This window comes from Wyeomyia smithii, chromosome 1 (genome assembly GCF_029784165.1).
Source record: "Wyeomyia smithii strain HCP4-BCI-WySm-NY-G18 chromosome 1, ASM2978416v1, whole genome shotgun sequence".
Lineage (NCBI taxonomy): Eukaryota > Metazoa > Arthropoda > Insecta > Diptera > Culicidae > Wyeomyia > Wyeomyia smithii.
Genome location: NC_073694.1, coordinates 52,284,184 through 52,298,885, shown reverse-complemented (window position 1 = coordinate 52,298,885; position 14,702 = coordinate 52,284,184). Strand labels below are relative to the sequence as shown.

The window sequence follows — 14,702 nt, the reverse complement described above, 5'->3', positions numbered from 1 at the left end:
TGAATTGTACCTACATGGTTTAAAAATGTACCTCCAATGTGAATACCAATTACCTTTGTTTAGGTTACGTGCCATACCCGACATTCATACGAAAACTTTATTCGAACGAATTAAATAATGCTGTTTCCATTTCTATATGGGGTAAATTGAGGGGTGTTAAAATTGGTTGGTATTTTAAAGGAACAATCTAATGGAAATGTCTTTTATTAACAAAATCCATCCAGTATTTAATATTATAATCTATCTTACAAACTAATACAACAGTGAAAAAAAAAAACAAATCATTCTCCGTTCGCCACTTCCATTGGTTCCTCATCTCTGTTCATAGTATCACCATAGACGGCTGTGTACTGCGTAACGTAACAGATCGACGGCTTACCGAGAAGTTTACAGATCGACTCGAGAATGTCCTTCTTGCTTAGCTCATGCTCGGCCCGCACACCCCAGCTGTAGAAAAACCGATCATCATTCATACCCTCCACAACCTGTTTGACACGAACCAGATAGGCCTGCTTGGCGAAAGTTTCCGTTATCAGTTTGCGTACATTTCCGAAAAAGGAATGTTCCTGATCGTCCCGAATTTGTAACTTCGCGAGGAAATCCCACAAACCCTGTTCCGGCACGCTGCCATTTTTCATAAAGATGTACCCCAGCACCAGATAGAGTAGTGTATACTTTCGTCGGTAGTCTTCGTTGAGTTCTAGAATCGAGGCGCACGGTAGTTTGGACATCAGAAGGTAGGTTTTATTATGTTCCATTTCGATAAGCTTGTAGCCGTACACCTGAAACGTGACTAATGAGAATAGTTCTTATTTCTGTAGAAATTTGTACTTACATCGCTGAGTTCGTTCATGGCCTGTGGAATTACTTTCGCGAAGAGGCGTCCATTTCCGGCGAGGGCATTTCTCACCAAGTCAATTTTTTTGATAGGATGTTTGTTAACAGAAAGATTGAGTATAGTACGCACCATATTGATAACATGTTGGTCTAGTTCTGGATCTACGGCGGCTACTGCTGGAGTTTCACTGCTGGAAGGTTCTGCCCTTTGTGATCGAGAGGGATGGCTCCTTGAGCTGGAAGGTATCGGTTGGCTAGCCTCACTACGACGTGGCATGATGTAAACCTATCTGCTAGGAGATAAATCCAAAATAAAACAAGTTTTTTCACAAACGCGCGCTTTTTCACTGAATGTTTTGAAAAACCGAGAAGATTGTGTACCAAACAATATTCTTCTACTGGTACTTTTCTTTTAACGGCTCACATCTCTGACCATGGCATTGAAAACGTCTTCGCTAAAGGGGATAAGGGGCTTGACGGGCACCTATAGTTCTTATGAAGCAAAATCGAATTAAACTAAAACGGGAAATACATCAATTTCACATCAAATATGATTGTCTAGAACAATAAAAAATATTGTTTTTGCCATTTTTTTTCAACAAAAGGGAAGCTGTTATGTACCTCGAGGTAAGATTCTTAACAGCAAATTTTCAGGCATTTTTCTCATACATTTAGATTTCTTTGGCAATGTTTTTGAAGGTAAAATTGTTGCTTGAAAATGGTAATGATAGGAGACAATAAATATATTGCGTTTTTTATAGTTACAACGAAAAATATTGTCCATTTTCTGTTCTCATCGCAAAATACATCCCGCATGATCAATAACCATAAAACGTGCCTAACAACTAGTTCGGAGTATAGTCCCGACTGTATGAGGTATCGTTAAACCATATGAATTATCATCCGTTTATGGTTATTGATTATGCGGGATGGTACTTTTTTCGTGTGAGCAATTCTATTTCTCGAAAAAACTGTTTAATTAACGCTTAGTTCGAATCTATTTGCTTTCTCGCGACGAGGTAAGAACAATTCTATGGCCCTGGGACGAATCAGTCTCGTACTCGTAGAATCGCGTACATACTGCAATGAATTAGCTTCATGAACATTTGTATGCTTCTGATGGTTAGATAGGTGGACATGCGTTGCTTTTGCATAGAGAAATTCGCGATGTATACTTTCATCGCTCATATGATCACATCACTTATCATGGTCAATCCTGATTCAACGTGTACCCATCACATCGACGAAAACATGTCCTTCCTGTGATTTTTGTGGAGTAGAGAATAACACGGACTCCAATCAGCAAGGATCACGCTAACATCCTTTTCCTTTTTTCCTTTTTCCACCTGATTGCAAGGACGTGACCGGTGCCGTATTTAATCATTATAGTCTTGAGTTACTGAAACGTACAATAAAAATGGTCGGTCACTTTCAGTCCCCATTCAGTTGATTTAGTGTGTACTTTTACTGAGTCGGATCAATTACGGAGTAGCAACCATTGATATGTGCAAACGTCAAGCTAAGCCCCCAGTAATAGCGATTTTTTTTATTCCACCAGCTCACCTCGTTTTGACCTGGAAGCAACCATCTTTATTCATTATTGATTTTGACACAGTATTGACCTGGTGTGCTGCCCGAAGCGCACCGTAAAATTTGTCAGCTTTAATCCACCACCGCATGTGCTTAATTCGTAAACAATTATCTGGCGTCTCTTTTTTACTTACGTCGTAAATCGCAGTGCCGTTTCTTTATTCCTCGGTAGATTTGCCCTGACGCAGTGGAATAAAGTAATTCGCTATAAGTCTGTCAGCTACCATATAGCTTTGACACGTTAACAACATCACTGGCACCCGGAAAGGACCATTTTATATCCTTGTCTCATGTAGGTGCGCACAGAACAGCCCAATCTCGACGAGTATTAGACACTTTTTATCAATTTCTTCATCCTCATGCATATAAATTGGTATTCCAAGCACTGGCGTAACTAAGAAAATTATGCAAAAACGGTATTGTAAGTTTTTTTGTTTTTTGTACTTCTGTGGGTAAAAAAATGCATGTAGAGATGGTTGTAGCACTGCTTGTTTTCTTTTTAGTCTATTTCTGCTAATATAATTTCATTCAGCACTAAACCTTCGAAAGAATGCATTGAACTTCGGTACCACTGGTTCAACGTCAACATCCTTATGAAGTAAAGCAAGTGTAGAGCATCTATCGTGTTCCATTGCAGTGCAAAGCCATATCTTGATACGCCACATTCCCGAGAAGCTTCGTCCAACAGGTGAAGATCCTACCGGAATAGTCAACGAAACTTGAGTCATCTTATGGAGATTCGGCAGATAGATTCGTCAATGTTATCATTGATGAAGGTAGAATTCCACTCTGCTTCTTTCTTCAGAAGCTTGAAGTGTTTTTTGTGAAATCGCATCTCTGACTCCAGGTCGATTAAGTTAATATTCAATTTGACGCGTAGATTTACACGAAAAGTTTTTTTCCTTCTACTTGTAGCCAGCCATTAGAAGTAATCGATAGCCACCGCAATTTCCAAGTTATTTAACCGACGATTCAATCTAGAAATAACTGCAGTAAGAATAGGCTTAAATGTAATGTACCAGCAATCCTTGCTAACCCTTTTAACATTTTAACTTCTTCTTGCTTGAGTTCCGTAACGCCGATTCTCTCTAGCAAACTTCAAATCGACGCCGAGCTTTTCCGAAAACACAAGCATTAATCGTTATAGCCAGGCATGCCAATAGTACAGTCTTTTTTGAAGTAGAATACTTCTCTCAGGAAGTTCGGCTACATAGGGATGTGAAATTAAAATCTAAAACCGAAAAAAGTGAAAAATATGTCCAAATTCAAATGCTAATAAATCGGTTAGTATTCGATGGATTTTCTTCGTTCTCGCAGCAATAGATTGGAAAATCTTCTAAGATTCTTCCCAAAAGAAGATAATTGTAATTTTATTATTCACACTATTGTACTATTGAAAATAGTCAAGCCTTGTCAAAACGAAAAATTCGACCTCTGATTGGTCGTTCTATGATTGCTTCCCAAGCACGGTCGACAGAATCATATACCTTGCAATTTAAAACATGCTGTTTGGCCTATATAAGAGCCTGTTTCAGTCGAAGCCGCTCATAATAGTTCTAGACAGCGACAACAGCAGTCGTCCTCCCTTAGCAGCAGCACTAGCAGTGCAGTGGATACCAGCGATGGCTAAAAGCGGCCACAGCTGTGGCGTAGCAATGGATAGCGCTGCTGGGCCAGCTGATGCAGGGACAGTGGATACCAATGGCAGCGTATAGCGGCCACAAATGTGACATGGCTATGGATAGCGAACTAGTTGCAGCGGATCTCAGCATCGATAACGGCTGATGCAGTGAGGCACTTCAGTGAAATGCAGTCTCTGTGCGATAGTGGGCACTAGTAAATGCATCCAATGAAAAGTTGACTCATTTTGACAACACGTGAGCCGTCTAATTTTGAGTGTTAAATCAGCTTTTCACTGTTTATTTTATCACAAGGAATACTTTATTCGAACTGTCAGTGATAACGCAAAGATGTGATCGGCTTCTTATTCGATACTAAAATGAACAACAACTTGTCCTTTTCAGGATGAAATAAAAACTTGATTGAAGAGTTAATATTTTCTAATGAGTTGATTCACGTTTTTAAATTTGTAAAAGTTATAAATTTTACTTTATCTCCGTGTTTCAGAACGTACTGAATTATCTTTTCCTTCAGTCATTTCATCTCAAAATTTGAAAATTGTCAAGCCCAAACCATGACAAGCAACTTACTATATTATTGAAAATAGGCATTCCTTGTTTAAGCGCAAAATTCGATTGATCTGATTAGTCAACACGCAAGCAGCCGGGTTATCTTTCTTGTAAATGTATTCTACTTTAATCTTGCGGTTGTGGCTTTGCACACAACCCTCCTGTTATCTACAGTCTGCTAAGGGTTTTCTTACTTGTTGCTGTTTGTTCGTGATACCTATCCGCGCTGGTAGTACGTAGTCACATTGAGAACGTATTGGCAACAGAGCATGACAAAAGGAAACGAAAAATGTGCTCCGTGTTTCGATTCGGCTTTATTTGAAGGATGTCCTCGGGATGACGAATGTAGAAAAGAGAAGAAGCTATTTTTTATACAGACGGTCGTGTCCACACTACACAAACAGCGCGTGTCGGTAACAGCCCGAATCCACCGGAGACATTTTCCCTCTCTTCTTTTATTTGCCTATGATGGATGTCGGGTGACGGCTGTTAAAAAAGACTGTGGGAAGAAGACGCGTAAGGACTGATCGGCAACTCACCGACAGCCTTCGTGCAAAGAAAAGCCAACTCGGAAGTAGAACGACTGATGCACTGTGTATCGCATACCGAATGTTATATGCAACCATACATGCTATCGTCGGTACGGAAAAATCCTTAAAGGTGAACAGCAAAAAACAAATTCGTGTATGGGGAACTAAACGGCAACGTTATAGTTGCAATATATTTTATTTGTCGGCTGTCTTTATTTTGCCAATACCAACACTGTCATAGAGGAACGCTCTCGGATGTCAACAAAAAAATGTCATCGCTTGGTACATTTTTTCCCCTGCTTGTAGCTCTCCTATTTTTGTTTTAGTGTATCTAGCGTGCCTCGATCCTCCGAAAGTTGAGCCCGTTTTATGGAAGTTATTATAGAGGACATTCATAGTTGACAGAACATAATCTATTATTAAGAAACAAATAACGAACTCCAGTTTCGTGATAGCAGAAACGTAAACGTAAACAAAACGAGTGAGAGTTATTTCCCTTGCACTTCACAAGCACAAATCATTTTTCATTCGTTTTGTTTACGTTCAGACATACGAACTTATCACAAAGTACTCCAGAATTGTTTTCTGATAAACAGAACGCCAGAAAGCTACCTTGCCAGTCCCTTGGCTAACGGCGACTAATTCCGTAAAAGCCTTTTTTGGATCTGACAACAGCCAAACAAAAGCGAGATGTGAGGTGATTTTGTTGCTATTTTGAATTCAGTCAAACCAAAATACATTGCACAATAAGCAAATAAAGCAGCGAAAAAGCAGTGGTAGGACTTTAAAACGATCAAAAATCGTGAAATACTTTCAAAAAAGTAAGTTGAGGCTAGGGAAGTAACTTGCTATTTATTTCATCAGCATCAATCCCGTTTATTTTTGCAAAACAGGTTGACCATGATTCGATTCAATGGCGGGTTGTTAAGGTGCGTTCACACGAGTGCCGCACTTGCGACCGGTGGCGATGCAACGAAACGCTGTCCGGAGATGATCGATCGCATCATTCGGGTTGATCATGCCGGAGAATTAGGTGCTAATCAAATCTACCGTGGACAAATGGCTGTTCTTGGTAGGTTGGGATAAAACAATTGCTACTAAAGACCCTTGCACAATGGATACGTTTGCATTGCGTTGACGTTAATTTGACAGAAAATGTATTGGGCTTTAGGTGTGACATTTGGGAACGGCATGCAAAGAAATTTGGAAGGGTTTGTACCTAAGTGTACAAACGCAGGCTTGACTTGTAGGACTAGTGGTGGTATGATGCATTGTTTTGGGTATTTTAGTGATTCGAACAACAAACAATCTTGTTGATTTACAGCTTATTAAGATATTATTCAGCGAACTTCGACTGAATCAAACCTTAAGCTTAATAAGCTAACTTAGCTAATTTGTTTATTTGGTATCCAAGTCGAAATCCGCTAAAACCTTAAAATCGAAAGCGAGGCCATTTCTCTGTCAAAACTGTTTATATATCGTCAACTACAGGCCACACCAAGATGGGCAAAACTATCCAGCACATGTGGGAGCAGGAGAAGGTCCACAAAGCCGAGTTCGATCGGTTGATGAACAAGTATCGTGCCCGACCAACCGCGCTGCTTCCGCTGTGGAATGTTGCCGGCTTTGCTTTGGGGGCCGGCAGTGCCCTGCTCGGTGAGAAGGCAGCAATGGCATGCACGGTAGCGGTCGAGTCGGTCATCGTTGAACATTACAACGATCAGCTGCGCACTTTGATGGATGACGCGAGTCTCAAGGACCGGGAACTGCTGGAGGTAATTACCCGCTGCCGAGACGAGGAACAGGAACATCACGACACCGGCATGGACGAGGGAGCCGAGCAGGCACCGTTCTATCAAGCGCTCACCAGTGTAATCAAGTTCGGCTGTAGAGCGGCGATAAAAATAGCCGAACGGGTGTGAATAGAATGCTTTCCGTTTGTTTAGCTTCAATACTGAGAAACTATAAATTTTCGTTTATTTATCACAACAAAATACACATGTGGCCTTAATCTCTCCGTGAGCTCTGCGCTAGAGAGGCATAGAGGAAAGAAACCAATAAAATGTCATACACTTAAACAGAGCGGGTGTCCGTTGACAAGCTGCAGGCGTTGCGATTTCTCTAGTAGGAAATGATCGTTATTATCTCTGCGACTGTTTGGAACTGCGGCTCTGCTTTTCTTCTGTAAAATAAAAATAATCGACATTAATTAGCGGTGCTCAACTGTCTCAAGGCAACGAACGGAGGATTTTACTTTTATTACAGTGTTTTCCGGACCATCCGGAATGGCAGGTGCAGGTGCGGTCCGGATTGCACGTCCCGTGTTTGCACGGTTTTTTACAAGTCGATCGCACGCGACGCCCAATCTGGCAATGATCCCCGCTAAGACCTGGTTTGCAGCGGCACTTGTTCACTCCTTTACACTTGCCTTCATGCTGACAAGGGATTACACATTTCGCTACGGGTTGGGGGGAAGAAAAATGAAAATCGAAACCGATCGGATTTATTCCAGAACACTTACACAGCTCACACCGCAGCCCGTAGTAACCCTTGGTACATTCGCACTTGTCTTTTTGGATGCATTTTCCTCCATTTAGGCATTTTTCAAAGCAAATTCCTACAGAAAAATTTTGACCGGTTAGGCATATCTGGTAACTTCGAAGTAAGCTGATTACCTCCTTCGCAGTGTCGTCCTTGGTAACCGGGTGGACACGAGCAGTTTCCCGGTGCAGTGCAGTTCCCGCCGTTCATGCACTGCGGATAGCAGAGCGCCGTCTGACAGTATTGACCCATGTAACCCTCGGGACAGACGCAGATCTTGTCCTCATTGCAGACGCCCTTGTTGGCGCACTTGCGATCACACTCCGGATCAGGTCCTTAAACGTTCAGTTGCGTGCGTGCGTGCGTTTGCAATTCGTGTCAGTAATATCGTGATGGATTCAAGATTTGGACCAGGATAGCCGGCAAACCACCGAACCGATGGTTCCCGTTTAAAGGTTCCGTGAAAATTTGGATTTGGGAACAGGAGAAAAAAGGTCGAGGGATTCGCCCGTGACGATAGAGACTTGAGAATAATTTTCCACCCTTTTTTGGTTTTGGTTTGTGGTTTTAGTTATAGCGTTCGCTACAAATGTAGTTACCATGCGTTCAAGGCTTGCTTTTTATATGCAAGGGGCGTGGCACAGCATTTCCTCACCGGTTGGCCGAAATAAAGCAGTTTACCGTACGATCTTCGAATTGGGCAAGCAAAAATTTAGACGTTTAGAAATGCTCTGGTGGTACGAGGGCTATCAAGCGATCTACTTTTTCGAAAGAAAATGAGGGAAAAAATATTAGCTCTCAACTAAGCGGCCATTCGTTCAAGCGGTTCTACAGCCAAGCAAGTAAATGTAAATAAATAAACAATCACCCCCCGCCGGAGCGCAGAAGAGCGGTGTCAACCCTTCTTCACAACGCACTGCCGGACCCCGTCCGTAATTGATTATGAACAACGTAGCGATGGTTAATTTAAAAAAAGACGCAGGCTCGTAACGAGCGCCAAAAAACGCAGGCATGAATCGGGCGAGGAAGAGCCAACATAATAAAATAAACAAACGCGAATAACTTGCGCTAACAATTTCGCTTTAAATGGGCCAGATAACTGCGGAAAAGTAATCCGCGTGCGCACGTGAAACTGGACTAATGATAATGATATTACGTTTGTCACTAGGAGAGTGTGGATCTTCGCTCGCGCAAAACCAAAAGAGAAGAAAATTACCACGCGAGAGGCAATATAGTAAGAGAGAAAGAATGTGTGTGTGTGTAGAAAAGCGATAGTGAAAGAGAGACGATAGGGAGTGAGTAATATTAAATAAAAAGGCATACACTACCTTGCGAAGGTGCTAGAGAAGAAGGTCTATCATACACACCTCTATGTGCACATTCCTTACGGAGCTTGATTCGGAGTGGCGTACCGGGCACCGGTTTACCCTTGCGACTCTGTATCAGGAGTCCAATGCTGAAAACCGCGATGCCCGACACGTTGCCTGAACAGGGCAGTGCAACACTGAACTCTAAAAATAAGGAGCATCACAAGATTACATTTTTTCAAATTTCGATAAACTCACCCTTAGCGTTCTTCGGTACTCGTCCAGTGGTTTTTATCGAGATTGTCGGAGGTTTTAGCACCGACTCGTCCTCGGACATTAGCCGATCGAAGTTGTAGTGGTACTTTTTCGTGCCGGCTTTCCAGGTGAAGTTAACGCAGCTCACTTCCGATGGAATAACCGGCAGATACTGACTAAACATCGGATCGCGGATATGCGGAGAGACGCGCCCATTGTCGATGGCGTAAATTTTTGTGGCTACCCCACTGAAGATCTTCACCTGCTGTTCGTTGATCCACAGCGAAAGATCGTCGTCGTACGGATCCTGGTAGCTGTAGTAATAATCCTGCCGGGACCGCACTTCACTGACGATCATCAGCAGCACTATGGCCAACGAGTGCCTGATCACTGTTAGGATCAGGTTGCGTTTCACCATTTTTGCCGCGGTAGTTCTGCTACAGGCAACCTGCAAACGCACAAAGAACCACGAGAAGGTTTAACACTTTGAAGCGATCAACGTTTCGGGCAACATTGTTGCAATCACGAATAAGGTGGGATGATAATGGACCATTCAGAGATCTGATCGGTCGCTTTAGATAACATGAAAAATTGCTTCTGACCCCCTGGAAGTGTCAATATTGATCATTGATTTTTCATTCATCGAAGGACCAGTGCCTTGTCCAAGAGACAGCCGTATGCAGGGAGGGGGAATTAATGAGAATGGTTTCCAGGAAAAACTAGCAACGAACTCTGCACATTGAAAGAATTGAAGTCCTCCAGTTCAAACCGGTATGATAAAATCAAAATTTAATGTAGTAATAATCATTCAGCAGCATTATAAACATTTCGCAATTTGAGAACTGTCTCACCCTAGCAGAACGGCATTTTTCTTTCAAAATATCACATTCTAAACATTCTAGAGTTCATAAATCAGTGTCAAAGCATAAACCTTTTGCACTGTTCCCTCCATGAAAAAAATCTGACACACGGCTATGTCAAATAATTCGATCATAAAACGCAATCACGAATTGATCGCACAAGAGAAGAAACAGACTAGAATGAGACAAAGAGAGAGAGAGAGAGAGTAAATGGAATTGAGCGAGTTTTTTTCTCGGTACCGCAACAGCATACTTATTTATGAATGAGAACTGCATATACAGGCTGTTCGTTAAATTAACCCACAAGAACCGACAAACGAGCCGAGTAATACTAATGAGCAGCCTGTCCCAGCCGTGGTGTGAGCCAAAAGGGTGGCACCTTCAGGCAAACAAAAAAAAGAAGCATAGAATGCAAAGCTAAGAACTGCACAAGCAAAACATTCTACCACGATGCGAACATGGTTGCCTGGTACGATCGTTCTTAATATGGAAATGTGAGTAGGCGATGCTGTTGGTGTGACTGCCGCTTAACAGACCGCTTGATACTGGGTAGAAGCCCGTGGGCTGCGATCGCCAGTTAGGAATCATGATCCAATTTGTCAGACAACACTTTACTCCCTTAAAGCCTTGCACGTTTGAACCAATTTGCGCCTCGATATCGGAAAACTATCATCAATCTTAATTATTCACTTCCTTTTTAATTTTATTTAATTAGTTGTATTGGTCGCTCCACACAGCCTCTCTCTCTCTTTTCCTCAACCAAGACTCCATCTGCCATTTCGCTTAACTCCACCCTCTTCGTTGGCAGCGAGCGTGCCCGCGCACACGATTGTTGCTCGATTCATTGCCGCTGATGTGCGCAGTGCAGACAGGCAGGCATCGTGAGAGAGTTCGTGTAAAGATCGAAAATTGAAGTTAATCTGCTTAAATGTTTAATTGTTGGTGCTTCTTTGGTCTGTATTTTGCGGTTCAGCTGATCAGAGACGTATCGAGGGATTACTTCCTTGCCATGGCGAACACATGGACATTGACTCTAGAGGAGTTCGACTTGACAGAAACATATCGGCTCGCATCACAAATCAGCGAGTAAATTTTGCACATATTTAAATAGTCACCGTATTTGAGCGTAAATCTTTTTTCTGCTCAAATCGACACATGTAGCAGTGTTGAAGTGCGAAAAAAATGTTGCCCCAAAGCTCAAACAGCTATTTTAAAAAGACCATAGCTTTCTAACTATTTCTGTGAATTCGGGTGCCCCTAGGTTGGGTAAAAATGCGTCAAAAGGCCACAGAATGACTGCTCGCCGGGTTCATCGCTTTTACGTTGACTTCTGAGAACACTCACTTAAGTCTCTGAAAAAGGTTAAAAAGCTATAATCTTTTATTTTTTTCAGTTGGAGCTTATGAACAAGCCTGTGTTATGTTTGTGATTATTCAGGGGTATGTGATTGGCAGAACGTAAAAGAAATGTTGCAAATTTATCCAGTTTTAGTTCAGTTTTTAGTTTTGCCATCCTCCCTGAAACATCAAATCTATCCCATATTACCGCTTGTAGAAAGCTGGAATAGTTGGGTGCTAAGTGAACGCCCTCAGCTTTTTCAATTCCAAAACCTTAGTCTGAAAATCCGTTGACCACAGAACCAAACTCTTGCCCAACAACTACTTTAGACGACCCCCGAAGCCGTCTCTGCTTTCCATTCATCGCCGGTTTCGTTTTTTGCGCATCTTCCATGTTTCGTTGCCTGTGCACTTCATCTTCCCGTTTTTTCGCCTATGCCGCATGTTTCCTCACTCTCCCATTGTCTCTTCCTCTCTGCCTCCGGCAGTCCACACGACGATTCGGTCGACACTTTTTCCATCAACCAAAGGCAGTCATCGTCGTTTGCTGACTTTTCCCACCAGACGTGAAGGCGATCATTTTCTCTTCTTTTTTTTTGCTGCTGCCCCATATGCGAATCGTGATCGGAAGAGTTTTGCTCCCGCACAGTAAAATTCAAAAACGCATCCAATAAATTTTATTCGATTTGACAGGCGGAAGCCGTTATGATGCTGTGTCCTCCTAGAGAGGTGCGCGTTTGGCTTTGGTCTGCCAGACCGGATGCTTGTCGACACAGAGAATATCTAATGGTAGCGAACTTGATTTTCAACAAGAATAATATACGCACTGTTATAAGCGTCTTTAGTGGAATCCGCCCACTCGAAAAACAGGTGTTTCAAGCACCGCCAACAACAACGTAAAGTGCACAATTGGAAAAAATCGAAAATAAAAAAAAAAAAAAAACGATTGCAATAACACACTCAGCCGCCGAAGCTTGACTTAAACGGGTTCCAAAAGTCGTAAAACGCCGTTGTTATGAAACCGAACTGATCCCGCCGATGTTAGTTGCTGCACTGAGTTTCTCATCTTCTCAGCTTTCCCATCGAGGCGAGCGAGCGAGGAACCTGTTCTCAAAATGCAGATCGGTGTGTTAGTGGATCGGAATAAGCTAAACAAACATGTGCCGGCTTACTTACAGAGCGAACAAAAAAACTGGGAGCGAGAGAACATCAAAACAGAGAATCTGCGGACAGAAGAAGAGAACAGTGCTGCATGAATTAACGGAACTAAACGATTGATTCAAGCTGGTGAATTTTAACCGAAAACTTGAATGAAGACGGTTGTGACCTCCCGCATAACCAATAACGATAAACGGATTATTTTCCATATGGTTTAACAATAATCCATGTAGTCAGCGGTTATTGATTATGCGGGCTTTACAACGTAATCTTTTCTCAATCAGTTTCCTGTTCCTGTTCTACCGGAAACGCTGTCAAACTCAACTAATGAATTACCCTCAAATGGTGAATTTTCAGATTCGCAATCATGAAAAAATCCTCACCATGTGAGCTTATTGCCTACTAACCTATTCTCGTAAAACTGTTGGGTGTGCACGCTTGCTTAAATCAACACCAGCGGCATACCTGACGGTTTTTGTCTTTGATAATGAATGTATACGCTTGCTTATAGTGACACTAGCGGCTTTATTGCCCATTAAGCAAAATTTCACAATAATCTTTATTTTTCTGGTTGATGAAATCGTCTGTTTGTCTGTGCCTTGGATATTGCTTTTGGTTTGACTCATCATACGATTGACAACCCCAAACTTGTTGTCCAATTTAGTCTGCAAAGTACGTATAAAAATTTTTTTCTGGGCAAACTCGATGTGTTCTTAGCCTACAATCCAGCTTTTCACGCACCATAATTGCGGGTGCTATAGTGCGCGTTTGTTATTTGTGAACCTCTCTGCTTACGTCAGATTTGTGATTTCTACAGTTTTGGTAACATAAATGTTGCCAGATTTATTGTTTTTCGTGCGAAATACATGAAGAGTCAAACTGACGTAAGCAAAGTTGTCAAATAGGTAGGTAAAATATTACGAATTTTTCATTATAGCGTCCGCCATTATGGCGCGTAAAAAGCTGGATAGGCCGTATTAATAAAAGAAGTTACTTTGCTTCTTCCGTAAGATTTGCACGGGATGAGTAAACGCTTTTGGTCATACGGCTTAGGGGTTTCCAGTCCAACCATTTCCTCACTTTTCTTTTCTTTATTTCAAGTACTATACACTTAAAATTTTGTGCCAGGTCTCGGTAATTTTTGCCAAGAGTGGCACCTTTTCGTAAATCTTGGTTCAACCTAACAGAAACTTCGGCATTAAATATTACCGAGCTATCACTACCGAGATTACGGATATTTTGTACCGAAATTTCAGTTAGGTGCGCCGAGATTCACGAAAAAATGTGACAGCTGTCACACTATTTTTTTACCGAGCACTCAGTGGTGCCGTTCTCGGCAAAAACCACCGTAGCACATACATAAGACATACGTAACACTGGCGTTTTTTCCTGGTACACGTTGCCCCATAGTACTCCGTACCTCGCCCTGTCAAACTGCTCGATAAATAATGAACACAATGAATTTTCTTTTTCTCGACCTTATCGAGCCCCAAAGAAAATCCCATAAGGAACTGTCAAAAAGTTATTTACAAAATCAATGCAGCATTTTTCGAGTAGAAACGAGACAAATGCAGGGCTGCGCAGGTACACTGCCTTCAAAAACAACTCAAACAGAGGTTTTTTTTACAGAGGTTGGTACTTTCGAGTAGTTCATTTTGTACCAACTTTTTTGGAAGATTTCTTCCTGAGTGTTACGTATGTCTTATGTATGTGACCGTAGCCTGGCAATAAATTTTAAGTGTGTATGTATTTAACGATCATCAGATCTTAATTTGAAAATTGAGTTATCAACACCAGTGGATGTGGAAACTGATACCACATACATTAATCTTAGTTATACTGGCGACTGCTTCTTGGTACACATGAGTATCCCTATGGTCCCACACTGCTGGACAAACAATGAACGGAATTCATAGACTTCATTTTAGCTCTACTCGAATCTTAAGGTTGTAGCACATACATAAGACATACGTAACACTCAGGAAGAAATCTTCCAAAAAAGTTGCTACAAAACGAACTACTCTAAAGTACCAACCTCTATAAAAAAAACCTCTGTTTGGGTAGTTTATGGAGGTTGTGTACCTGCGCAGCCCTGCAT

General features: G+C 41.8%; 3 protein-coding genes across 4 annotated transcripts; 1 reads left to right on the top strand and 2 right to left on the bottom strand.

The window, feature by feature from the left end:
• Window positions 1-188: 188 nt before the first annotated feature.
• Window positions 189-1,249, bottom strand: LOC129730679 (non-structural maintenance of chromosomes element 3 homolog). Its single transcript, XM_055690212.1, has 2 exons — window positions 836-1,249; window positions 189-782 (listed from the first exon to the last, which is right to left on the bottom strand). The coding sequence occupies exons 1-2, from the start codon at window positions 1,112-1,114 to the stop codon at window positions 282-284; spliced, it is 780 nt and encodes a 259-aa protein (XP_055546187.1). The 5' UTR covers window positions 1,115-1,249; the 3' UTR covers window positions 189-281.
• Window positions 1,250-5,829: 4,580 nt separating this feature from the next.
• Window positions 5,830-7,140, top strand: LOC129733910 (5-demethoxyubiquinone hydroxylase, mitochondrial). The gene is made up of 3 exons (XM_055695513.1): window positions 5,830-5,967; window positions 6,040-6,218; window positions 6,638-7,140. Exons 2-3 carry the CDS (start codon window positions 6,047-6,049, stop codon window positions 7,066-7,068), a joined length of 603 nt encoding a protein of 200 aa, XP_055551488.1. The 5' UTR covers window positions 5,830-5,967; window positions 6,040-6,046; the 3' UTR covers window positions 7,069-7,140.
• Window positions 7,078-12,501, bottom strand: LOC129733909 (protein shifted-like). 2 transcript variants are annotated; one of them, XM_055695511.1, is made up of 7 exons: window positions 12,274-12,501; window positions 9,253-9,697; window positions 9,016-9,198; window positions 7,822-8,022; window positions 7,668-7,763; window positions 7,401-7,604; window positions 7,078-7,328 (listed from the first exon to the last, which is right to left on the bottom strand). In XM_055695511.1, exons 2-7 carry the CDS (start codon window positions 9,665-9,667, stop codon window positions 7,288-7,290), a joined length of 1,140 nt encoding a protein of 379 aa, XP_055551486.1. In that variant the 5' UTR covers window positions 9,668-9,697; window positions 12,274-12,501; the 3' UTR covers window positions 7,078-7,287. The 2 variants fall into 2 exon arrangements, with proteins under 2 accessions (XP_055551486.1, XP_055551487.1); XM_055695512.1 differs by having other exon boundaries at window positions 9,055-9,198; window positions 12,274-12,488.
• Window positions 12,502-14,702: the final 2,201 nt, after the last annotated feature.

Bases quoted from the DNA above. Each gene is read 5' to 3' on its own strand.
- LOC129730679 (XM_055690212.1), bottom strand. From the start codon at position 1,114: ATGCCACGTCGTAGTGAGGCTAGCCAACCGATACCTTCCAGCTCAAGG. The intron at 783-835 runs GTAAGTACAAAT...GTCACGTTTCAG, and splicing joins CCATGAACGAACTCAGCGAT to GTGTACGGCTACAAGCTTAT.
- LOC129733910 (XM_055695513.1), top strand. From the start codon at position 6,047: ATGATTCGATTCAATGGCGGGTTGTTAAGGTGCGTTCACACGAGTGCC. The intron at 6,219-6,637 runs GTAGGTTGGGAT...CGTCAACTACAG, and splicing joins TGGACAAATGGCTGTTCTTG to GCCACACCAAGATGGGCAAA.
- LOC129733909 (XM_055695511.1), bottom strand. From the start codon at position 9,667: ATGGTGAAACGCAACCTGATCCTAACAGTGATCAGGCACTCGTTGGCC. The intron at 9,199-9,252 runs GTGAGTTTATCG...CCTTATTTTTAG, and splicing joins AGTACCGAAGAACGCTAAGG to AGTTCAGTGTTGCACTGCCC. The intron at 7,329-7,400 runs GTAAAATCCTCC...TTTATTTTACAG, and splicing joins CGGAAAACACTGTAATAAAA to AAGAAAAGCAGAGCCGCAGT.